General features: G+C 34.6%; 1 protein-coding gene across 1 annotated transcript; it reads left to right on the top strand.

The window, feature by feature from the left end:
- Positions 1–3,395: 3,395 nt before the first annotated feature.
- Positions 3,396–24,965, top strand: LOC145559557 (isovaleryl-CoA dehydrogenase, mitochondrial-like). The gene is made up of 15 exons (XM_081620970.1): positions 3,396–3,672; positions 3,896–3,979; positions 5,202–5,259; positions 7,970–8,094; positions 8,173–8,217; positions 8,847–8,895; positions 9,015–9,124; positions 11,819–11,895; positions 12,955–13,005; positions 13,101–13,165; positions 20,471–20,625; positions 20,731–20,771; positions 20,867–20,921; positions 22,315–22,371; positions 24,472–24,965. The coding sequence occupies exons 1-15, from the start codon at positions 3,559–3,561 to the stop codon at positions 24,616–24,618; spliced, it is 1,233 nt and encodes a 410-aa protein (XP_081477096.1). The 5' UTR covers positions 3,396–3,558; the 3' UTR covers positions 24,619–24,965.
- Positions 24,966–25,029: the final 64 nt, after the last annotated feature.

Raw genomic sequence — 25,029 nt, 5'->3', positions numbered from 1 at the left:
ATCTTTTAATCATATTGAACTCATCGAATCTATTGTTTTACGAACCTATTCACAACACTTTGTCTTGTCCTTTGGAATTTAGACTCCTTGGAAATTACACTATTAGCTTACTAGCAGCAACATGTCTAGAACAAAATTGCTCCTTTCTTTGCAGTAAACAATTGATTTCAACAATTAATTAAGGATTTTAGGGTTTAAAGATAATCTTACACAAATTTAGAAACTATCAAGAATGAAATAAACATACCAAATAATCATTAGATAAATAATTTACAGATCAATCAAAGCATGCATATAACTTCGAAATCAATTGGAAAAAAATACATAATTGAAAGAAAATTGGGCCAATTTGGAGGAAAGTTAGGCCAATTCAAAGGAAAAAAATAAAATCCGAAGGAAAATCAGAAAATTACCAAGAACATCCAACACAATTAAACCTAAGATTATAGAAAATAAAACCTAAATTTCTCAGAAATTAACCAATAACACAACAAATTCAAGCTAAACAAATTGAACAACCCTTGTAGAGAGATGTGGTTTCGCACAAATTCCTAGCAAACGAGCAATGAGAGCGAACGAGAAGAGAGAGAAAGCTCATGAGAAGAGAGAGAAAGCACGAGGAGAGAGAAAGATGCATTGTCGTTACTTTTTTGGATTTCAAATGACAGACTTTTTTGATGGATTTCAAATTATGAAAAATAAACTTAAGTTTAAGTGGGTTGGAATTGGGCCAATTCCAATTCTAAATTTTTTGGATTACCCAAACAAGGTGTTTGATCCAATTCCAGCATTTCAAATGAAATGCTCCATACCAAACAGGCCATAAATCAGATCGAAGAAGACAACTGGTAGTTATGAAATTAATGTAACTTGCAATATTAAACAATTAATACGAAGTGCGAACATAGGTTTTGGTAGACTGGTAGTTGTATTAACTTTAATGTAATTCCCTTTTGCAATTGGACATATACTCTTAACAAGATATAATAAGTGATAGGGAGTGTTGAAAGGTTCACTTTACCAATCTTACTTTCTTTTTAAAATTATCTTTTGTGGATATTCAGCCAGTGTTATGGCTTTTCAATGAGTTTTGCATGCCAAATTTCTCCTTTTAAGATCAGAAAGTGCTGCAAGGGGATCTACGATAGGGAGTTGTTTCCTAGACTATATCTTGTGACAGAACAACAAACAAAGATTTGTTTGGTAATCATAAGACCAAGGTTGTAATGAAATGCAAACTGTAATGCACTCATGCTAGTTTGCGTTTCATTATTAAGTTCGTGTTAATACATTATTACATCCTTAGTAAGATATAAATTTTTTGAGGTTAGAAGTAATAAATCAGATGTAGGCTAATTGTGTCAGCCTATTGTGTGCGTTCTGAGGGTGATATTCAGCCTATGTGTTTAGGGGTACTTAATATCATTTGGGCGTCAGCCGTCATGAACATGAACGCAATGGCGGTTTTTATATTTAGTTCATTGTATTACTAGCTATCTCCTTTTGTTTTATGGTTTTTAAAATTTGCTCGCTCCTTATTCAGTCTGCAAATGCAGCAAGTATGAACTGATCTTTGTGCTTGTGGTTTATTTATACATCTATGTTCCTATATCTTGTTAGTATAGCCTTCTTTCATGACTCTAGACTTATGATGATTGGTGTGAGTTCTAAGACTGGTTTTGCTCGTGAACAGGCAGTTAACGAAGTTGAAGCTAAAGGCTTCAATCCAGGCCTCATAGTTCTGTTGGTTATTGGAGGACTTCTGCTAACCTTCCTAGTAGGGAACTACGTACTTTACACCTATGCTCAGAAGAACTTGCCACCAAAGAAGAAGAAGCCTGTTTCAAAGAAGAAGATGAAGAGGGAGAGGCTCAAGCAAGGTGTTGCACCTCCCGGAGAGTAAATATTTAGGGTTTGTGAGCAGATCAAATCTTCTGTTTCTGTCCGCAGTACTGAATTGCTTCGGGACTTTAATTTTATATTCGTGTAACTCTAAATTGAGTTTTGAATATTTTGGTAGTTAGCCACATCTTAATATATCATATGGGTAAGTGAGTAGTAAGTATTAGGATCTTATCGAAATTCACATTTCTTCAATAAGCAGGGTCTTTAAAGCCTACTTGGTTTTCACCAAAAGCAGGTGTAGTTAACCTGCAGGCACAACGTTTACAGCGGTAGGCTGATGGCTTTTGTTTGTTGGTGTAAAAATGTGGGGAGTGTTTTATGGGTTTGTTTTGTTAATTTGTGTTTAGAATTCATAGTAGCTAGTGTCTACTGAAGCTATGACATTTCTGTTAAGATCCATTTATCGATTTAAACAATTATGTGCTGGTGTCATACTATTACTCTTATGTACATGCAGAATTTGGGATAACTGTCTTTTATAATCTTGATCAATAATATACTTGGTCATAAAACTGTAGAAAAGCTGGACGAATTTGGGAGTCCTAATCAACAGTTCTTTTGTAGAAAAGAGAATATATAAAGGCGATTAATTGTCTAATGTCTATCCTTGTGTAAATCTGTTAAGAATAGCACTTGTTAATATTTTTTCCCTTTAAATCATGGTATAGCAGACTTGCAGTATTGCTAGGAATGTGATACACTAATAAGGTTTCAACAAGTACGTAGTTTTCCTGTCAAATTGTGCTCTTTCTCCATAACTTGAGAAATTTAATACTACTCTAAATGTATTGTTATTGATAGTTTGATACCCAAAACATTCATGTTGTCACCATATCAATACTATTTTAAAAACACAGGAATGCAAGCCATAGTGGTTTCAGAGCTCATATTTTCAGCACAAAATCTAATGATAAAACTTTATGTGTTGAAATCTAATGATACTCGATCTTATCGCATGAGATTGCTACAACGAGCTGATTCTATAGAGATTTATAGAATTATTAAAGTATTTAATATGCATTAGTTTTTTTTATAATCGATATAAAAATCTAGGTATTAAATCACTGTTATCTGATCTAAATTCAATTTTATAATCACAAATTCTTATATGTGACTTATCACATGCCTATATTGTGTGGCCAGTCTTTGTAGGAGTTACTTTGTTAGTATATTACTCGGTTAATATTAAAGAAGTTAATTCATCAACTTTAAAGGGGTGTCTCGATCAGTGTTATAGAGATTACCTTGTTTTTTAATAAGTGATCATAGAGTGTAGCTAGCCAAACACAAAACGGGTTATTTTATAATACGGTCAAACCCAATATCCCGTAAAATAAAATGGATAAAGCCTCCAACCCACCTCCAACGATGCATATCAATTCACATGGGCAACATTGTTAATTGGATTTGAATATGAATAAGAGCATGTTTATAGTTCGGATATGAACAAATTATTGAATATACATTATACATTTATAATTTTATACATCGTGGTTATCGTCCTATACTCATACGGCAACTCCCATTAAATATTTTACAGGGCCACGCTTTCTCATCTCAACAGTTCCATAACAAAATTTTCTGCTCCTTGAATTATTTTATATTTGACGTACTCCATTTTTATACCTTCTACCAGTTCATCTCTCTTTGAAGATGCAGAGGCTATTCGCAATTAGAAGAGCTTTATCTTCGTTATTAATTTCCAAGAATTCAACTCAATCTGCTGCTTTCTCTACCTCTCTTCTCTTTGATGATACACAAATTCAGGTTCGTCACGGTATTATTGTTGCATTACTAGTTCAAATTACGCTATCAACGGGACGATTAGATTAATTTAATCGGAAGGGAGTAATAATTATAAAATTTAACTCTTTTTTTTTTTTTTTTTTTTTTTTAGGTTTCAATTCAAATTGGATTTTGATTCAAATTTTGATATTGATTATGAAGTATTTATTAGTAACATGTTAAAGGTTTGTTGGAATGTTTACAGTTCAAGGAAAGTGTTGCCCAATTTGCTCAAGAAAAAATTGCTCCTCATGCAGAGAAAATTGATAAAACCAATTACTTTCCTAAGGTATGTCTCCATTATTTCCGAGTTGATTTTTCTATTTTTGTTTGACATCGTGTTTTGCTTCAGTTTGCTGTTTTTTTTTAAACAAAAAAAAACTTCTTAAAAAAAAAAAAACACCAAAAATAGGAAACAAGAAATTTTGTTTTCACTTTTTAAAATTATCATGATTTTAATAAGTTTGATTAATTATTTATTCATTATATATCATACTCTTCGTTCTATTAATATTGGGTAAAATTACGCATCCCAAAAACATTTTATATATTATATATCTATTATTGTAGAAGAGTAAAAATTATAAAAAATTATGTTTTGCTTAATGGATAAATCATAATTTATGGTCAAATAAGAGTGATGAATAGTGCTAAAAGTCAACTGTTTCAGTAATATTAGAGCGGACTCCCTTTGTTTTTAAATACTTGCTCCATTTCCATGCGCGGAATTTTAGGAGTAATTAGAGTTCGTAATAAAATATGGAGGTAGTGAGATATATGGAAAAATAAAAATTGTAAAAAACAAAAATAGTTGAGAGAATTGGAGGAGAGAGAATGTGAAAATGAATTAAATATTGTAATAGATTTCCAAATAATGAAATAGAGCAAGTATTTAAAAACGGTTCCAAATGGAAAGTGGAGCAAGTATTTAAAAACTGAGGAAGTATGATTAAAAAAAAAAAAAAAAAGAAAGAAAACCACATTGACGCCAAACAAATGGTTTTTGGTTTTGATTTTTTTTTTGTTTTGTTTTTGTTTTTTTTTTTTTTTTTTTTTTGTTTTGTTTTTTTTTTTTAACAATTCATCGTTTTCTTGTAAGTGCATCAATTTGATTATTATGTTTACCGATACACAATTTTGATGGTTAATATTAAAAAATTATACTTCATATATGTATAAATTAGTTTAACAACAATTTATATAACAACATTTATATACTTCACATATGTATAAATTAATTTAACGACAATTTATATAACAACATTTGTATTAAGGGCCTGTTCTCTTACGTTGAAATTCAATTCAGTTCAGCTCAGTTTAGTTCAGCTCCTAATTTCCTTCTCTTATAAAATATTCAGTTCAGCTCAGTCCAGTCAATGAGAACAAGCCCTAAGTATACATATTTGGTCAGATTATTACGTGAATAGTATAAAAGCCAAATTGTTGCAATTATAATGAAAAATAGAGGATGTACTAATAATACTCCGTATTACTGATTTTTTTTCTGGTAGGATGTGAATCTATGGAAACTCATGGGAGAATTTAATCTTCACGGAATTACGGCACCAGGTTTATTTATTTATTATTATCTTTTTTGTTTGTGATTTTATGTTGATTTAAAAGAGTTTGAAAAATTTCGATTGTGTCGAACGTTGATTCTAGATATACTTGTTTACTAAAGTGTTTTGACAGTATAATTAGCAAAACTAAAGAGTACTATCGATGACATATAAACTAAAACAATTAGACCCTCAGTTTGGGTTTACATGATGAGATTACCGATGATGAGCTAATTTAGTCATATTAAATGAATTTCAATTAATTATGATTATATGATCTGTATTTTGACTTTCATGTTACATACATTATGACTCAAGATATACTACCTCCATTTAATATTATTCGCAACTATTAGACTTTCTATTCACACTTTATGTCAAATCGTTGCAAATAATATGAAACGGAGGTAGTACTCTTATTTATAGACGATTGAGCCATCTATCAAGGATTAGTAATAGTAACATGTATTGGTATCGTAAATAGTCACTCACATGAAATCTCTGGACCAGTTTTAAATCGCAGCAAATGCAAAAGCCATCCAAGGTGCTGAAAACATATTTTAAAATACTTGAATCACAACACTCAAGTGGAAGTTTTTCTTTGTCAATACATGCCACGATTTAAGTACAGAAGTTTAAGGATAACTGTTGGTCGGTGGATGACATTTATATAAACTCTGCGAGGAGTGAGATGCAACAACGATAGTTGTGATCATATTAATTTTTACGTCAGTTTAATGTGGTCCATATGTTTTTGCTCATTATCATGTCACACTGGAAGGCTTTCAATTGAACTGTGCTGACGCTAGTGCTTGACTGCTCGTGGGTCTCTTGCTCCAAGCACGAGCATTAATCTTTTTTCCTTGTCCCAATACTATATTTTGATGCCAAGAAAGCTTGTGTTGTGCTTCAAATTTTTGTATGGGGCTGTGTAATATTTGCATTCATGTCATTCATTCTTCACATAATTTACCTGAACCTTTTTTAATTCCTATATGGCTGCAATGTCCCTGTTTTCTGGCACCTTTTGTTTTCTTATCTATCTCTAACCATGGTTTGATTGTAGTTGTGAACTTTTGATGTGTCATATAATACTATTAATGCAGAGCTTAGGATTTTGTAGAGCAGTATGGGAAGCAATTGTAGCTGTACAAAGGGAAGTTAACTTGTAAGAATGCCAAAATAGAAACACAATCTATATGAAAAGGTGCAAGTATAATGAAATGATACGATCATTTAAAGTAAAGATGAATGATTACAATCATCCAAATAAATAACTACCACCAAGGCCGTTGCAATAATTTTGGGGGCCTTGTCCGAAAATGAAAAAATGGGCCCTTAATAATTTAAAAACATACAAAATTTTAATTTTTAACCTATTATTTACGCCATACACAATTAGATAACCATTATATATTGGGAAGATATTTAGCAACTTGATAAGAATAATTATGAAAAAAAAATGTTTTGCCGTTGTTACGGATTACGAATCGTTTATTTTTAATTTGGCTGAAATTAACTTTTTTACGTCGAAAATTCTGGAATGTAGAAATATACATTATAATTTCATGGAATGGAATTGATGTAATTGTGAAAATACTAATTTGAATTGATAGAAGAATATGAAAAGTGTTAGAAATTAATATGGGAACTTGGATTAATAGAGGGAATATGTTGTGCATTACAAATAAGGAGGCTCTTGAGAGTTGTAGTATTAAGAAAAATTAAATAAGAATTGAAAAAAAATATAGGCCCTTTAATAATCTGGGCCCTGTGCTAGGGAGCACTTTGCACTCTCTATTCTATGCCCATGACTACCACATATATAAAATGCAAAAAGGTGTTCATATCTTATATCATACCGCAATACTACATACATAAAAATAAAAATACAATCTTCATTAACACGGATATCATTGTATCCAACACCCCACATTGATGAGGAACTTCTAATTCACAAATAGCTGAAATCTAACAAAATCTTTTCAGAAATTATTAGCTCTTATCTTACGTTATGTGAACTGAACTCATAAAATTTATCTTATCTTATTAGATTTGAGCTGAACTTATTAGACATGAAATAAGTGAAATTTTAATCTAATTTCATATAAGTTATAAGTCATGGTCCAAGGGAGTCAACCTCTTTGCAAATAGAGAGATAAAGTTTGGCAGCTTGTGTCAGGAACCAGAAATAAGATGTATGTCTATCTCATGTCCTTTTTTGTTATATGCCTTTGCATCAACCAGCTCAACTATCATAATTACTGTCAATATTATTACTGGTTTCCTGACCTTCTAATCTTTGCACTGTGCTGTACTTTCCAAAGAGTTCTCCATGCTATTGCATATAATATGTAGGCTCAACCTTCTTACTCTTTCTGTCCTATAATAGTAGTCAAGCTGTCTTACAATAACTATCAGATTTATGTTAGCAATAAAGTAAAGCATTTATACAGTGTATATAACTAAATTATCTATTGGTCTATAGTAGCAACAATGGTAGGAACATCACAGTAATGATCTTTCATTCCCTAAATGTAACAACTATTATAAAACTAATTAGTAAAACTTATTAATTCATTTCTTAAATAGAAGTTCTTGACCATTCTTGTAATTGGCTTGTTTGAAGCAATTTTAATTGTGAAGTAATGTCACTCTAATCTCTTTCATGATATTGATAGGGATGACCGTAAATTTTTATGCATTTATTTATTTTGTAGAGGAATATGGTGGACTTGGCCTTGGATATCTCTACCACTGTATTGCAATGGAAGAAATCAGTCGTGCTTCTGGTTCAGTTGGCCTGTCATATGGAGCCCACTCTAATCTTTGTATAAATCAGTTGGTAAGACCAAGACAGGAGTTTAAATAGTATACTTTCTCTTTTCTATGTTGCTTTGTCAGGAAAGTGTTTTGTTTTCAGGCAAGGAATGGGAATCCTGACCAGAAAAAGAAATACTTACCAAAGGTATGACACTTTTAAGTTGTGCCTTTTATCATCAACGTGCTTACACTTGCTGATAGCTATAATCTGAAATTCTTACTAATTCTTAACCATCAAAATTATGGTTCTGAATTTTTTTTTTCATTGATTAACATATATGCTTGCTCGCCACTTGAGAGTACAGAGTACGTTAAGGAAATGTTTGGTTAATACCCATGTGTTTCTGAGGTTTTGAAGTGTAACTGTGTAAGTGGCGTTTGACTTTGTATGTGCAAAATCATGTGAGGTGTGGCTTCATCATGTTTTAATTAGCTTGTCATAGCCAAATGACAAGGTCGATGGAGGTTGGGACTTTGGGAGAGGAGGAGGAGGGGAAACTGATCCTGTGTCAAAGCAGTATGCAGTTGCATGTTAATGTCTTTGGTTGTGAGAGTGTCATTAATATGCACTTTGGATAATTTTCCCTGCTTGGATCACCCAAGCTGGTGCCCAATTATTGATAGATTAGGGGAATAAGGGACCTCTCCTAACCTACTATCTAAACCGCAAATATTACTAATTAGATTTGCACCTAGTTCATGTTTATGTGAATGTCTGAGGGTCTTATTCTTGGATCTATGTTCTGATAAATTAAACGTTTGCTGCACCTGAAGCTTATCAGTGGGGAGCATGTTGGAGCTTTGGCAATGAGTGAACCAAATGGTATAATTTATGAACTCTTTCCTTCCTTTCCTGAGTGATGGGAATGCTTTTCAGTTATCATCATGGTAGTCAGATACTCGGATGCAGTTTTATCTCTCCTCCATGTTATCCTTTTGCAGCTGGTTCAGATGTTGTTGGTATGAAGTGCAGAGCTGATCGTGTTGATGGTGGCTATGTGCTAAATGGGAACAAAATGTGGTGCACAAATGGCCCAACTGCTCAAACCCTGGTGAGCACATTTATTTCATCAACTCATGCAACATCAAGTGCAATTTTCCATTTACTCAATGATGTCTGTTTTTGTGTGAGCGTGCTCACATGTGTCTTTTAATGCACATGCCACACACATGCTCATTTTTTAAATTTGTATTTTTGTGTCAATTGTTACGCATTAGAGCTGAATTTCTTATTTAATTTATTGAGCCACATACATGCTATAATAATTCATTTACCAAATTTCAGGAATGTAAATTTCGGGATTATAAGTTGAATGTAGAGTAATTCATTACATGTATCTGGTTATTTTCATTGAAAAATTGTTCCTGAACGAAAAGTTCATACAATTTTTTCACCTTATAAGATGCAATTCTAGGTTTTGGAAGAAAGACAAGGAAATAAAATATAGCAGAGAGGATAAAACTCATCTCAACAATCACTAAATTTGAAGAGAACAGTCAATCTCTATCTCACATATTTGATTAAAGCTTGATTAATCACATAGATTTAGTTGTATTCAACAAAGAAATAATGCTCTGATAGAGTTAAAGATGTAATAGGAGAGAGAATCTAATCATTTCATAAGTCATTAAAAGTTGTGCTAACAAATGATGAATAAACCGTTAGTTTACTTCAATACACTATATAAATCAAAATAAACTTAACTAAATCAAATTAAGTTAAATCGAATTAAGTTTAGATTGAACCCGCATGTTTATGATCAACCTTTCACGCCATGGACCACCGATAGAAATTCAGGTGAAGTATAGATGTCTAGGAGCACTTCATGGAGGAATTGTGGATCATTAGAGAGATAAAAGATTAAGAAACTAGAGTATTAGAGAGAATGTATGCAGAGAATGGTGCCCGTAATCCTCAAAAGGCTACGGTATTTATAAGAAAAAAATCGGAAAAAGGATAGAAAATTTGGTGCCTGAACAAAACTTGGTAGGATTTAGAGTGCCAACAACATTTGCAATCAACCCACAATCACAATGAACAAGCAAGCAATAAACCAAGAACAAGTATGAAAGATTAAAGCAAAGATAAAGGAGACGATGTTGCTGTGGGAAAACCCAAAAAGTGGGAGAAAAAACCCACCTTGCACTATAGAGTAATATTAGATGATGAATGGAAGATGATTACAAGCATGAAAAGTGTGATATTTAAATGCCTCTCACAAAACCGCTTTAAAACCCTCACTTGTGTTTAATATTTTGTGAATACCTCAAAATAATGAGGCAAAACCATATACATTTTGTCTAGGGTAATAAATAAGACCTAATGCATGAGAAGAAGCCACGTGCCCAATGATTGCTAGCAGCCGCAAAACAGAGCAATCCCAATACCCACATTCCGCAACCTGGCTGCTCTCGGGCTGCGCTCGCAGGGGACCTTCCTGCTGCCTGTGATCTACTGCAAGTATTCTTGCAAGTGGGCTGCTGGCTGGAAAATGGTGCTGTGTGCGCAGGAGCTCGGTTCAGCCAGTGTTCGAATCCTTGCAAGGAATTCTGCGTGTGTGCTGCAGGTCAGCCACATTTTGTCGCGCACAGAGCAAAGCTCAGCTCACCTTGAGTTCCTGCGATCTGGCTGTAAGTATGCAACCTTGTTATTTGCGCAGCAACTACTCCTACACCTACATGCCTACTCTTCACATGCAAGCTAGTATATCCATCATGCTATACTTAGATCTTTTCTCCACACATTCCTAACAAAACTACTGTCGCGCCACATCAGCAGCTAGCATGACGTGATAAATCTGGCGTGTCGCACCAAAGAACGCGAAATCTGGGATATTATTATTTTATTCCTTGCGTGTTAAGATGTGGAAAGTTTGTTTTAGCCAGTTTTGTACGAGTGTAAATTGAATAATTATTGAATTGGGCTTAAAAATAAAAAGAAAGAATTAAAATAAATGGTTTGTGTTTAACACAGAAATAAATGTGGGCTAGAAAGGTGAAATGGACTGGATTTATGATCAAAATATAGTACTCCTTTATTTCAACACTCTATCCGAACCAAATGGTGATGAAAGACTTTACTCATTATTATTGGGTTTTGGTCAGGGAGACATTTTTAGGTGTACATTTAGTTATTATGGTGTATCTAGAATGTTGGTCAGAAAAACATTTTGTGTCTGTCTCATATGTTTATGTAACAAAGAGACGATATAGTGTGAGATAATGTCTGCTTTTCCTTTTTATAACCAAATCTTTTTAAGTTATCGTATAAATGATCTGATAAAGCGTTGTGTAATTATAATATTATTGGCTACTTGGCCTGGTCATCAACTACTATGACCTGAAGATTTTTGTCATATTTTAAAGCTGAGACTGAATTAGGGATACTGATGGTATCTGAAATAGAAATGCTGTGTAAGTGATATAATCAACACATTTTTGAAGCTGCACTACGGCAAGTGTTACTTTTACATGGCATATGAATTATATTTTGCTAATAGGTATAATTCATATAATTAAAAAAAGCTTCTGTAGCTTTTTTTTTTCTTACTCTGGGCAACATGTGTAACTAAGTCAACAAATCCCTCCAAAACTATAAAAGAAATGAGACGAGAAGGCAATTTGTGTGGGGACCTAGACTTATATGTTAGCCATTTTGTCCTAGAATTTGAAAATTCATGCCTCATCTTTGATTTTTTTCCCCCCCATATGTTTTTTTTTGATAATGAGATATCTTGTTGGAGCAGGTAGTCTATGCAAAAACAGACATGGCCAAACACTCCAAAGGAATTACAGCATTCATCATCGAAAAGGGAATGCCTGGGTACTAAATTGCAATTAAATATTTTTTAGTCGGCAATTGTTCCCGTTGCTTTCTTGATGTCATAAAAAAAATCTGACTGTATTTTGCATTAATCCAGTCTCCTCGTTCTCTTACTTGCAATTACAGCAGATGCTTCAAAGAGAGTGTTTTTTATTATTATTTTTAAATTCCAATTGATATATGATGCATCTATAATCTTATTGCTCATTAGGTTAGTTGCCTTGTCACTTTAAATTCGAAACCGCTAGATTATTACCTGAATTATCCTTATCTTAATTTATCTCATCGATCAAGTTGACATGCTTTGGTGAGGTGACTATTGATAAAAACATCTTTTCCATTCCCCATTTCTAATTGCTTATAACTACTCTCTCCGGACACGGACTTTTAGGAGGAATAGTAGAAAATATGAAGTGGGGTTGGTTGAAGAATAAAAAATTATGAAAAACAAAAGTGTGTATAAGTGGGGATGAGAGAGAATATGAAAAATATTAAAATATGATATGAGAAGACCACTAGTGGGGAGAAAAATAGTATAATATTGTTAAAAGTTTTTAAAAAAGGAAATGTAACAAGTAATAAAATACAGCTACAAAAGGAAAGTGGAGCAAGTACAAAAATACGGAGGGAGTACATCTACTTCTATTTGGTATTTTGGTATACTCACTGTTCATTTTGACACACACAATCACACACTCTTTGACCATCTATTATGATTTATATAAGAAAGAAGAGTGATGTGGGATTATGTTAGATTCTTTTTGAGAGACAATTAAGATATTTATGACCTCAAAGTTGTGTGATGGCCAATGTGAAAGTCAAATCAAGTAAACGTAAAAAGGGTGTTTGGGGGGGGGGGGGGGGGGGGGGGAGGGATTAGCTGCCACTATAGTCTTTGTAATTGAGCATGCATTAAAGAATGTCGCCAAACACCAAGATAATTAAGAGAATATGAAATATATCTAGCTCTGGGTAATAGAGTCTTCTAAATTGTACAATTTTTGGTCTCATTTATTCCAGAGGTTTATTTATATATTCTCCCTTTTACATGAACTGCAGATTTAGCACAGCCCAAAAACTGGACAAACTGGGAATGCGAGGAAGCGACACGTATGTGTTCTGTGAACTTTCTGAAAACTCATGATTCAATCTCGTGTGTATTGAGGTGCTGATACTTTAGTGTTGGATTGCTAAATACCTTGCAGGTGTGAACTTGTTTTTGAGAACTGCTTTGTGCCTCAGGAAAATGTTCTCGGGGAGGAACGAAAAGGTTAGTTTGATGCTCTTTGCATTATGGTTCTGTAAAATAGGGTGTATGCAGTTTTCTTACTTTTCACATAGTTGTGAGCAGCTCAAGTCTTTTTAAAAAGCCTATGAAAGTGTGTATAAACTTTATAAAGTTAAAAAGTACTCCTTCCGTTTCACTACAATGGTTACCCTTGATCTTCTTACAAAAACAAAGAAAAATTGGAAAGTAGGAGAGATGAATGGAAAAAATGGAATGTTCTCAGAAAAGAAGAAAAATGGATTTTTTTAAGAAAAGTCCAATAACAAGATATAGGTAAAGTGTATTGTAAGAAATGAAGAATTAAAGTTAGGTAAAGTGAAATATTGTAAGTGGGATAAATGTTGGGTGAGATTCTATTAAATAAGTTGGGTCATGTATCTTAAATTAGAATAAGCAAAGTGTAACCATTATTTTGAAATGGCCAAAATAAGAATGTTAACCATAATAATGTCACAAAGTGATTAATATATTGCATCAAAAAAGAATTTGACTCCTCGGCTACAACTCGGCTTAATTCTCATTGAATAATCAAAATAAAATATATATAGGTTACAAACTAACCTTAGAGTTACCTTATCTTGGTAACCTAGTAATTAGGAAAAAATCAAAAGATATACATAATAACCATATATAAACGCTACCAAATATTGTGAGTATCTTGGAAATATATCCTCAATACCCCCCTCAAGTTGGCGTACGAGAGTCATAGATGCCCAACTTGGATAGAAGATGATCAAACTGCTTCTTCTGAAGAGCCTTTGTGAAAATATCTGCTAATTGAGAAGAAGTAGACACATGTGATGGAGAAATTAAGCCTTTGGTAATTGCATCTCGAACGAAGTGACAATCAATCTCAATATGTTTCGTTCGTTCATGAAAACATGATTCTTTGCAATGTGCAAAGCAGACTCACTGTCACAAAACAACCTGATCGCCTTTAGATGATTAACACCCAAACTTAGCAATAAAGCTTTAAGCCACTTTAACTCACAAGTGACCCCTGACATGGATCTATATTCTAGAGGAAGTGGATACAGTGTGCTGTTTTTTCGTCTTCCAGGTGATGGAGATTTACCAAGAAACACAAGCCAACCTGTTAACGAGTGACGAGTCAAAGGACATGCCTCCCAATCTGAATCACACCAACCTTGTAGGACTAAATCACTATAAGCACATAACAAAATTCCTTGACTCGGGGTACCTTTGAAGTACCGTACCATTTTCATACCATTCTCAGAGCTGCTTCCCAATGTTCAATGCGCGGCTGTTGCATGAATTGAGAAAGAATATGAACCGAATACGCCAAGTCAGCCAAGTAACCCTTAGATATATCAATCGTCCCAAAAGCCTTCGATATACCTCGGGATTTGCAAGAATTTCACCAGTAGCAAGATCTAACTTATGATTTTGCTCAATGGAAAGCTATTCGGCTTTGCACCCAATAAACCACACTCAGATATAATATCTAGAGTATATTTTCTTTGGCACAGAAACAAGCCTTTCGAACTCCGGGCAGATACTCAAAAAATACTTCAAAGGACCAAGGTCCTTCATCTTAAAAACAATCACACAGATAAGCTTTGAAACTAACAAGTGTAGCGGAATGATTACTGGATATAATAAGATCATCAACATACACTAAGACATTAATCAGAACATTGGCATAAGTATATGTGAACAAAGAATAATCAGAGTAAGACTGTTTGAAGCCGTACCATTTTAGAGCAACATTTAACTTGGCAAACCAACACCGCATAGCTTGTTTCTTCAAGCCATACAACGATTTTCTCAAACGACAACCCAGAGTAGAATCCGAACTTTCAAAGTCGGGAGGCAATTTCATATATACCTCCTCACTAAGATTACCGTGCAAAAGGGCATTATGAACATCCATATGATGAAGCTCCCAATTTTTAGAGGCCGCAATAGCAAGGAACGCCCGAACTGCAGTCATCTTGGCTACTGGAGAAAATGTTTCACTATAATCAACATCTTCCTGCTCATGATTCTAGTGTGACTTGAGAAGCTCAACGTCACCATTAGACAAAAATTTTGTCTTGTACACCCATTGACTCCTTAGTGCCTTTTATCCGGAGGAAGACGCTCTGGAGTCCGAGTCCCATTGTCCTCTAAAGTTGTATTTCCTCTTGCATTGACTTATGCCAACCTTCACACTTCATAGCTTCTTTGAATGATTTTAGGTCTTTTCCACTTACTATTGCTGCAAGAAAAATTGTCACAATTTATATAATGTGCTAAAGGATAAGGAGTACCCGAAGGAGGTGTGGATGTGGAAGACTGAGTAGGGGGAGACGGATTTTAGCGAACACTGAATGAGTCACAAAATCAAGTAATTTAACGGAAGGAAACTTCTCACGATGTCCACGACCCATTAATTCCATGGAATTTTGTTGAGTATCAACCAAGGTGCTGCCATTGTCGCTAGCTTCTTCGCCAGTGGTTGTACCAGACGTCATGGGCTGGTCTTCAGCCACCCCAGCGCCCGCCGGACCAGGGGCTGATGTTCTTCCTTGCCAGCGCCCGCTGGTGTTGCGTGGGGAGTTTGAGCAGCCCGTTCTGTGATACCCTCCCCACCATTAACTTCAAAAGAATCACCAATTTCTTCCCACAATTCATACTCAATAAAATCATCATGAACATCCCAATCCGAACCATAAGTATTAGCAGCTTATGTTACATTGACACGGGTACGGGTATCCGATATTGGTACGGATCAAAGTGTTCGATACGTCAAGGACACGGGGACACCGTCTTAACTTTGGACTCGGGTACGGATACGGGCATACGACAATAAAATTTTTAGAAATAAATAATTAATATGCCCATATTAATAATTAAAACAAAATTATAAACCTTTTACCGTGTGTAGACTGTAGAGTAGTATGGAGTAGATAGTACTCCGTAGTAATAATACAGTATGTGAGCAGTTTTGAAAAGACAATAGAAAAAAAATTAAAAAAAAAATAAAAAGAGGGAAAAGGGTGGGTCACGTGGGATAGATTGTGAGAAACAATTTGTATGGTTAAAGAAGTGGTGAGGTCAGGTCAAGAGGTCAAAGTTAAAATAATGCAGTTGTATCCAACCTACTCCTTTTATATAAAATAATAAACTTTTTATGTGGCCAAAAGCCTAAAAATTGCTCGACAGACAACCACGTCGGAAAAGTATACAAGAGCTTAAATTATAGGTTTTTTCTATGGATCTTTTCCATGAAAGTCTTTTGAAGACAACAATGTTGTACCCAAGCGCCAAGTGGCATGTCCGGAACGGATTTCATACTCGGATCCGTGTCGGGTCATATCAACCCGGATATGACGGCAAAATTGTCGTGTCCGAGTAACATAGTGAGCAGCAATATTGACGAGCGACATCCGGGGAAACAAAAGGAAATATATCCTCAACAAATTTAACATCCCGAGAAACAAAAACACCTTCGACTCAAGGTCATATAATCTCCAATCTTTCTTCCCAAAAGAGTACTTGACAAAAACACACTTACTATTTCTACTTGCAAATTTATCCCCATTCGTTTTCTGATTATGAGCAAAGCACAAACATCCAAACGTCCTAATTGCATCAAACATAGGAGGTTTATTAGAAATAATTTCGAATGGAGTTTTGTTTTGGAGTAAAGTGGTAGGAGTTCTATTGATTAGGTGAGCCGCGAAAAGGATGCACTCACCCCAAAAATAAATGGGTAATTTTGCTTGAAATCTCATAGCACTAGCCACACTGAAAATGTGTGTGTTTTCTCTCAACCCTCCCGTTTTGTCGAGAAGTGCCTACACACGACTATGAAAGTGATATGGATAAAAACCAAAAACCAAACCAAACCAAACCGAATTAACTATTCGGTTCGATTTTTTCCCTATTCGGTTTGGTTTCGGTTTGAAAATAAAAAAGAAGTGGATTTTGGTTTTGGCCTTCCAAAAACCGAAAATCGAAATTGGAACCGAAATATTGGTCCATTATTAACTTTGTACATAAGCCCATACCTTTTATATATAAGTATAAAAAAACCCTAATGTTCATTTCTCTCTTCTATTTCACGCCTCCCTTCTCTCTCTTCATCTCTTCTCTGTTCTTTATCTCTCTTTCACGCCCCCTTCTCTTAACTCTCAAAAAATTTAACTTCTGAGTAAAAAATATTGGAATTACCATCATCATCATTGATTAATCAGTGGAAGGGGTAAGGGGTCAAAAGTTGAAAGAAAAATAAAGAAAAAGTAAGAGTGTTGGTGTTGTTGCATGTTGGTAATTTTGGTAACTTGTGAAAAATATGGAGTCGGTTCATCTCTACAAAAATGGTTAATTTCTTCCTCTCTAAAAACATCTCCTCTCTCATAGTTTCATATTTCAACGGGATTCATACGAAGTTGTTGCAATGGCTTTTCTGAGGTTATACCGTTGTAGTACCGAAATCGTAGTATTCTTGTAGATTTTAGTGGTGTAATTCATATAATTTATTGATAATCAATTAATCATAGTTGTATTACTTCTATTTTTTCTAATCTGTTTGTAGATATCTATAAATTATAAATTTGGTTTTTTTTTTATTTTTTTTTTATATATTTTAATTTTTAATTAACTTTTTTCAACAATCTAAAAAAAAAACGACATAAATTCGGTTTTCGGTTTGGAACCGAATTAGATTTCTAAATTGCGGTTTGGATTGGTTCGGTTTCAAATCTAGTTCGGTGCGGATTCGGTTTGGAAAATTCGAAACCGAAATAATTCGGTTTGGATTTGGTTTGGGTCAAAATCTAAACCGAATACCAAACTTTTACCCCTACACACAAAGTTTGAAAAATAGTGCCGGTGGTAGGAAAAAAAAAAAAATCATGCAAGCAATTAAACTCAGTACCATTGTCATTTTGCACAATTTTAATATTTTGGGAATATTGTCATTCTACCATAGCAACAAACAATAAAAACATACGAAACACCTCAGTTTTATCATTCAACAAATAAACCCAAACAACTCTAGAATAATCATCGATGATTGTCAAAAAATACCGAGCTTTGCATGACAAAACATGTTGATACGGGCCCCACAAATCACAGTGAACTTTTTCAAAAATTCTAAGGAAATTTATCTCTAGCATGTTTAGCACGCATACATACTTTACATCCCTTATCTAAACTATCTTTACTACTAACTGTAGGAAGCAACTTAACTACTTTCTCGGAAGGATGACCCATACGACGATGCCATAACTCCAAATTATTCCTTGTGTCAATTGCTCCAACTCGATGCGCCAAATCCAATTTGCTAAAATAGTACAATCCGTCCCTCCTAGCTCCCGTTCCAATCACCTCCTTTGTTTGGTCCTGTATAGCACACATAGTTGAGTTAAATTGGACAAAACAATTAAGCTCATCGTAAAGTTGAGAAACTGAAAGTAAGTTGCAATTCAAATTAGGGACATAGAACCCCCCGTTTAGAGTAATCTTGTCCGCCAAACGCACAGAACCAACAAGAGAAGTCAAAACAATTTCACCGTTCGGCAAACCTACGGGATATTCAAAACTTTTGGTGTCAAAAAGCCAAGAAATATCTCTTGTAACGTGATGAGTAGCTTTGGTATCAATAATCCAAGAGGTGTCATCAAACTTTCCGTTCAAACGATTTTAAAAAATAGTGGCATTACCCATCATACCCGTAATAGCTTTCCATTGTTCACTAGAAAACAATTTCCCCGAAGAGGAACTGGATGCATCATGTGAACCCGAGCCAAGAACAACATTAGCTCTCACCGACCCTCTACCACGCCCAACCGAACTATCAGCCAGCCGTGAAGATCATAGCACCTGCTTTCCTCATGACCTTTCTTTTTACAGTGATTGCAAGTCTTGTCCGCCCAACACTTTGAAATTTCGTGGCCGATCTTCTTGCACTTCTCACACACTGGCCTCTCTCCCCCTCCATGACCTCTCCCTGCATTGACTTGAACAGCAAAGCCTAGCGCTAAGGAAGAAGGAGTTTCATCTTTGTTTCGAGAAAAGCCCCTAACACGCTCCTCTTGAGAAATTTGTTGATACGCCCTATTTAATGTAGGTAAAGGGTCTTGAGACAAAAGAGTGGAATGTAAAGGAGCATAATACTCAGCATATAAACCAAGTAAAATTGTTGCAATCGATCTCCATCGCGTCGATCGGCATGCTGTCGTCCTACATTACAGGTACACTTCCCACACTTGCAATAAATTAGAGGCTCGTGTTTATCAAGCTCATCCCATAGAACCGAAAGCTTGCTATAATACACTGCACCAGACATTGCTTTAGTTTGCTCACAACGACTAATATCGGACTTGATTTGTTGAATACACGGACCATTGACGAGGCTAAAGCGTTCATGTAAATCATCCCATAACTTCTTAGCATCATCATAATGAGAGAGCATCGATTTAACTTCTGGATCTATGGTGTTCATTAACCAAGAGACTAACATACAATGGATGGTAGTCCAATCATCCTCCGTACATGGAGGCGCAAAACTCACGATACTACTATCAAGAAACCCGAACTTCCAGCGAGACGATAATGCAATTCTAATTGTGTGAGACCAATCATTGAAATTATCAAGCTTTAGGTGTTGTGATGCGATGAAATCACCCGGCCTATCATGTGGACCAAGGTAAAAAGGGGAATTAATTTCGATTTTCGGAGGTGGCGGTGGTGGTGTGTCATCCCCCGTCATTGTTTACTGTGAAGGAAAAAAAATTTAGGAACCCAGTTTCGGTCCGATACCATGTAGAAACTTATGAACTCAGCTTAATTCTCATTGAACAATCAAAACAGAATATATAGGTTACAAACTAACCGTAGAGTTACCTTATCTTGATAACCTAGTAATTAGGAAACAATCAAAAGATATACATAATAACCATATATAAATGCTATCAAATATTGTGAGTATCTTGGAAATATATCCTCAATATATATGGTTCACAAAATACAGTACTCTTCTGTTTTTTTTTTTGGACACGCGTGTGTTTGCGCGTTCTCACTTACACATTTTGCAGTCTACAATGCACATGTTTGACTAATTATATCTTACATTATATATGATTGCACACTATGGAAAGTTGATATTTAGATACCACACATTAAAGCAAATTTAACAAGATCTTACGTAACAATTTTTGTATTTATATTAGTAACAAAATAAAGTCAAAAGTTTTCTTAGTTTGACTCGATGTCCCTAGCTCTGCCCCCAGGTTTTCATGCATGCTGGCTAACACAGCTCTCTGATCTTTTATCCAGGGGTATATGTTATGATGTCAGGGCTGGACTTGGAGAGGCTTGTTTTGTCAGCTGGACCTCTTGGTATTATGCAAGCTTGCCTTGATGTTGTTCTTCCTTATGTTCGGCAGAGGGAACAGTTTGGGCGTCCAATCGGTGAATTTCAGTTCATTCAGGTATATTTTTTGCATTCTTAAACCTTCAGACAATTTTCGATAGATCTAGAACTTCCAGCTCGAAAGCCTTGCAAATGAAATAATACAGTTAGTTTGCTGATGCAGGGGAAGGTTGCTGACATGTATACTTCCTTGCAATCATCAAGGTAAATTTGTAAGCAAATTGATGATTTTATCATCTGCATGAACTGCAGAAAGAGTCTTGAAGAAATTAATTTGATTGTTCTCGCACCTTGTACAGGTCATATGTGTACTCAGTTGCACGAGACTGTGACGGTGGAAAAGTTGACCCAAAGGTGTGTTAATCTATACTGCATCTCGATTTGTTTTCTAATGTTAGTCCACCTTACTGCTCTCTCAATTTGTTTCTGTTACTCAATTCAATGTCTCATTGAAAGATTTGAAACTATAATCATCAGTCTATGTTTGTCCTCTTTATTGGGAGCCTGATAACATCCCTTAATCAGGAATTGAAGGAGGATTTTATGCATGTCTAACCGTCTACCACTGTGCTGATTTATGGACTCTTTGGTGAATAATGTAGTAAAGGTTGTAATTATATAGGGATAGGTACAAATAAAAAAAGGTAAATAACGACATTTGATGAATCTTGGGATTTAGGGTTATTTTATACAGGAAAGTATAAAAAGTAAATATTGGCACAAAAACTTTGCTAAGTGTTGGGATGTATGAGAAAGGTAAAGAAGTTGGTGTATTATAATAAAACTATTTAATATAATAATAGAAATTTTAGAAACAGGCACAACAGTGTGGGACACCAAAAATGGAATACAACACTATATTATGGGTGGGTTGGAGGGAGTAAATAATAGGTACAAAATACAAAGACATCATTGTGAAATGTGAATGAAAGAATTAAGGGCTCATTTCGTTGATCGAAACTATTATGCAACTATGATTTAAAAATGTAACAGATATTGGGACAGAAAAGTATAATTTTGATAGGTTCCATGTACAAAAATCTGGTAAATTTGACACCCCTAAGTTTCTTATACTGCCCCAGAAAGTAGTTTTTAACAATTTGCATTAGAAGATGACAAAAATTATCGAAAGGAATTTTAATTTGAAATGCTAGCACTATTGCCTTTGAGAGACTGAAATGCTGAATTAGAAATTTTGTGATTACTCTGCTTTCCTTATTTTTTTAGCTAATCTGAATGTTCTATGGCTGTTTCCTTGGTGTTGGGATATCTATGCATAGATTGAGATTGAAAGGATTTTCCGGAGAACATTTTTGCCCCCATTTTCCATGATAATTTTCTGACAGTGATATCTTTTTTCAAATATGATACACTTTAGTAATTAATTTGATTAAAACATATTCACTGGCGGTCTGGCGGTAAGATTTGTCACATGAATGCTTTGATGCTATGGGAGTTGAGGAGTGCATCTTCCTAGCCTCTAGATATGTCTATGAAGTTGCAGAGGCATCTTATGTATCTTTTTCTTTTACATGCAATGGCATGCCAAGTCATTATTCTGCTACATGTCTATCAATTGGTTTCTTCTACAAGCGATGACCACTGATAATGTCTGTTTCTTTGTCATCCTGCATCTGCCACCACCTATTAATTCTTTTCAATTTCTTGCTTACCTAAAATTTCTCAGTTTGCTTAATTAGTCAAGCACGTGACAAGCCTCCTCACCCTTCTTCTAAAATGCTTGCAGGACTGTGCTGGAGTTATTCTCTGTGCTGCTGAAAGGGGTACACAAGTTGCACTGCAGGTATAAAGCCCTTTTGTGTATTAGTATTTTGGACATTTAGGTGTCATTTTGATTGTTTGCACATTAACTTAATCTTCATTTTGTGGCCAATTAGCCAAATTGATATAAAAATTACCTTCTTGCCAATTGAAAGATTGGCTGGAGACATAATGGTTATATTAAAATGTGCCTATATTTTTGGTCACATAAATCAGAACCTGGCCCGTGTAATAATTTATGCTGCACCTCCTTTGTTTATTATTAGTTGACACACTTCATTTAGGCACACATTTTAAGCCATCAAGGTATGTCAAATATGTTAAAGATATAAATACCCCTCACCCACCAAACTACAAACCAATCTAAATTGGTTACGTAAGGGTAAAATAGGAATCATACATTAAGAAACTTATCAAAAAGAGAAACATGTAACTAAAAATAACTTTCTTTTCTTTTTTGTTTTTTAAAAAAAGTAACTTGTCAACTAAAAAACAGAGGAAGTATTATTTATTCCATAAATAATATGGTCGCAAAAAATTTAAGAATCATGGGGGCAAGGGATTTAGGTAAAAAAAAAAAAAACTCAAAACTATATTGCTTACACTTTCTATGCTTTATTTTCTTGATCCAAGACATGGGTTTAAATGACTCCCATCACATTACATTATAATTTCCCATAAGTGGGCCAAAGCTTTGTTTCGTAATTTGCCAAGAACTGGTTGCATTTGCTGATTTGACTACCCAGTTGTATTAGTTTATTAGATGTTTTGACTAGCTTTATTGGCTGTTTACCATAAATTGTTTGGTAAAATTAGCATTAACTTTGGCTATTTTCTTACTAGAGCATATGAAATAACAACAAAGAAATTGGTATTTGGGTAGGTAGGGATGTAGATTATAACAAGTTTAGGAAAAAAAAATGTCATTCTACAAGAGTTTCTCAAACTTCTTAATCACCTAGTCTAAAAAGCTCCATATTTAGTTTTTTTTTTATAAAAGGTGGATTTAGCTTAATTAGCTCGTTGAAAATGCTCTTTTACCCAAAATATTTTTATTTATATTTAATGTTTGTTATTAGTAATAAGTCTTCATAAACAAATATATTTTTCTTCCTTATTTCTAAGAACTTTGCCTCGTACCTTTTTAGTCCTAGCAAGTATAGATTTTTTTGATAATGGATTGTGACAAAGCTTTAAGCTAGTGAAATCACTTATGATTTTATCCATGATTTATGAACTAAGAAGTGAGTCTCTAAGTAAACTATTGACTCTAACTATATTTAAGCAACAAAAAAAGAGATTTATTTCTTGACATGAACAAGATAAGCCCTTAGTATTTGCAAGTTCCTTTCTTACTATGTGCTCTTCAAATTAGCTGAAGGACATAGTATTGCTTATTTCACTGATTTGTTTCCTTGGCCTTCTTTTCTATGTTCCTTTCTTTCTATGTGCATAACAAAATAGCTGAGGGTCATGCTCATTTATATCATATTGAGTCAATTAGCTAATTAGTCACGTTATGTTGGGTCAAATTTTTTACTGCTTTAATCATAACACTTGTCACCTGACCAAGTTGAACTCAATATTGATAGTATATATATTCGATCTTGGGCTTTAACAATTAGTTAAAGCTTTTGGTTGAGTTAACCCTTTAACATGGTATCAAGAATCAACGTGACACAAAGGTCACGGGTTTAAGTCTCATCCACCCCCATTTTCAAGTGCCCATGCCGCATCCACATTTCAAGCCCGAAGGGCTCTCATGTGAGGGGGCGTGATAGAGTATATAATCGATCCTGGCTTCAACCATTAACTTAAGCTTTTGGTTGAGTTGGTACTTTAACGAGGAGAACAAGGACTTGTGTAACTGTTTTTTGAAAAAAGGTGTGACTACTATCGAGACTTGGTATTAGTTTCCATAAGGGAAGCTTGATATGTGAATTTAATAAATGGAATGGAGGACAGAAATATTTGCTAGTTAAAAAATCTTACTGGTGCTTATACATGGGACATTCCATGATAAAGTTTTACATTAAAGTTAACATGTTTTTTGTAAGGTTAATACTTCATGAGCCATATCAGATAAATTTACTGTAATTGAACGCCTTATTGCATTTTGCAGGCCATACAATGTCTTGGAGGTAATGGTTACGTGAATGAGTATCCAACAGGGCGTTTTCTTCGGGATGCAAAATTATATGAAATAGGGGCAGGAACCAGTGAGATAAGGAGAATGATCATCGGTCGTGAATTGTTCAAGGAGCAATGAGCACTCTAGAATAATTATTGGGTGATTCCAAATCAACTATCTGTGGTTCCTATGCAAGGCTTCATAACAGTGAAGATACTGGGCTCTGCTAGACCAGGCGTGCTGCTGTAGATTGCCATCCATTGCTCTCTTTCAATGCATATGTGAAACTGATTATACTGTATAGAATCTGTAAAGCAAATAAGTGCAATTATATCAATCTAACATTTTAGAGCTTTTTAAATGCTCAATTCCTTTGGACCTTCATTTTGAGGCACACTTTATATAGATTTAATTGTGAATACCAAAGATGTTAACTGATAGTTCATGGGTTGCCTTGTTTGAGGTAGCTATCTACTAATTTCTTTTCTATTTCCTTTTTTTTTGGTTGGGGAGGGGTTGTTTTGAGTTGAATTTGGTGTATCATAAGGG

Source organism: Chenopodium album, chromosome 9, assembly GCF_948465745.1.
Source record: "Chenopodium album chromosome 9, dcCheAlbu1.1, whole genome shotgun sequence".
Classification (NCBI taxonomy): Eukaryota; Viridiplantae; Streptophyta; class Magnoliopsida; order Caryophyllales; family Amaranthaceae; genus Chenopodium; species Chenopodium album.
The sequence above is the reverse complement of the archived record's forward strand: the minus strand, read 5'-3'. Positions and strand labels throughout refer to the sequence as shown.

Coding starts and splice junctions, on each gene's coding strand:
- LOC145559557 (XM_081620970.1), top strand. CDS start 3,559: ATGCAGAGGCTATTCGCAATTAGAAGAGCTTTATCTTCGTTATTAATT. Junction 8,095..8,172: donor ATCTTTGTATAAATCAGTTG/GTAAGACCAAGA, acceptor TTTTGTTTTCAG/GCAAGGAATGGGAATCCTGA. Junction 13,006..13,100: donor GGAATGCGAGGAAGCGACAC/GTATGTGTTCTG, acceptor AATACCTTGCAG/GTGTGAACTTGTTTTTGAGA.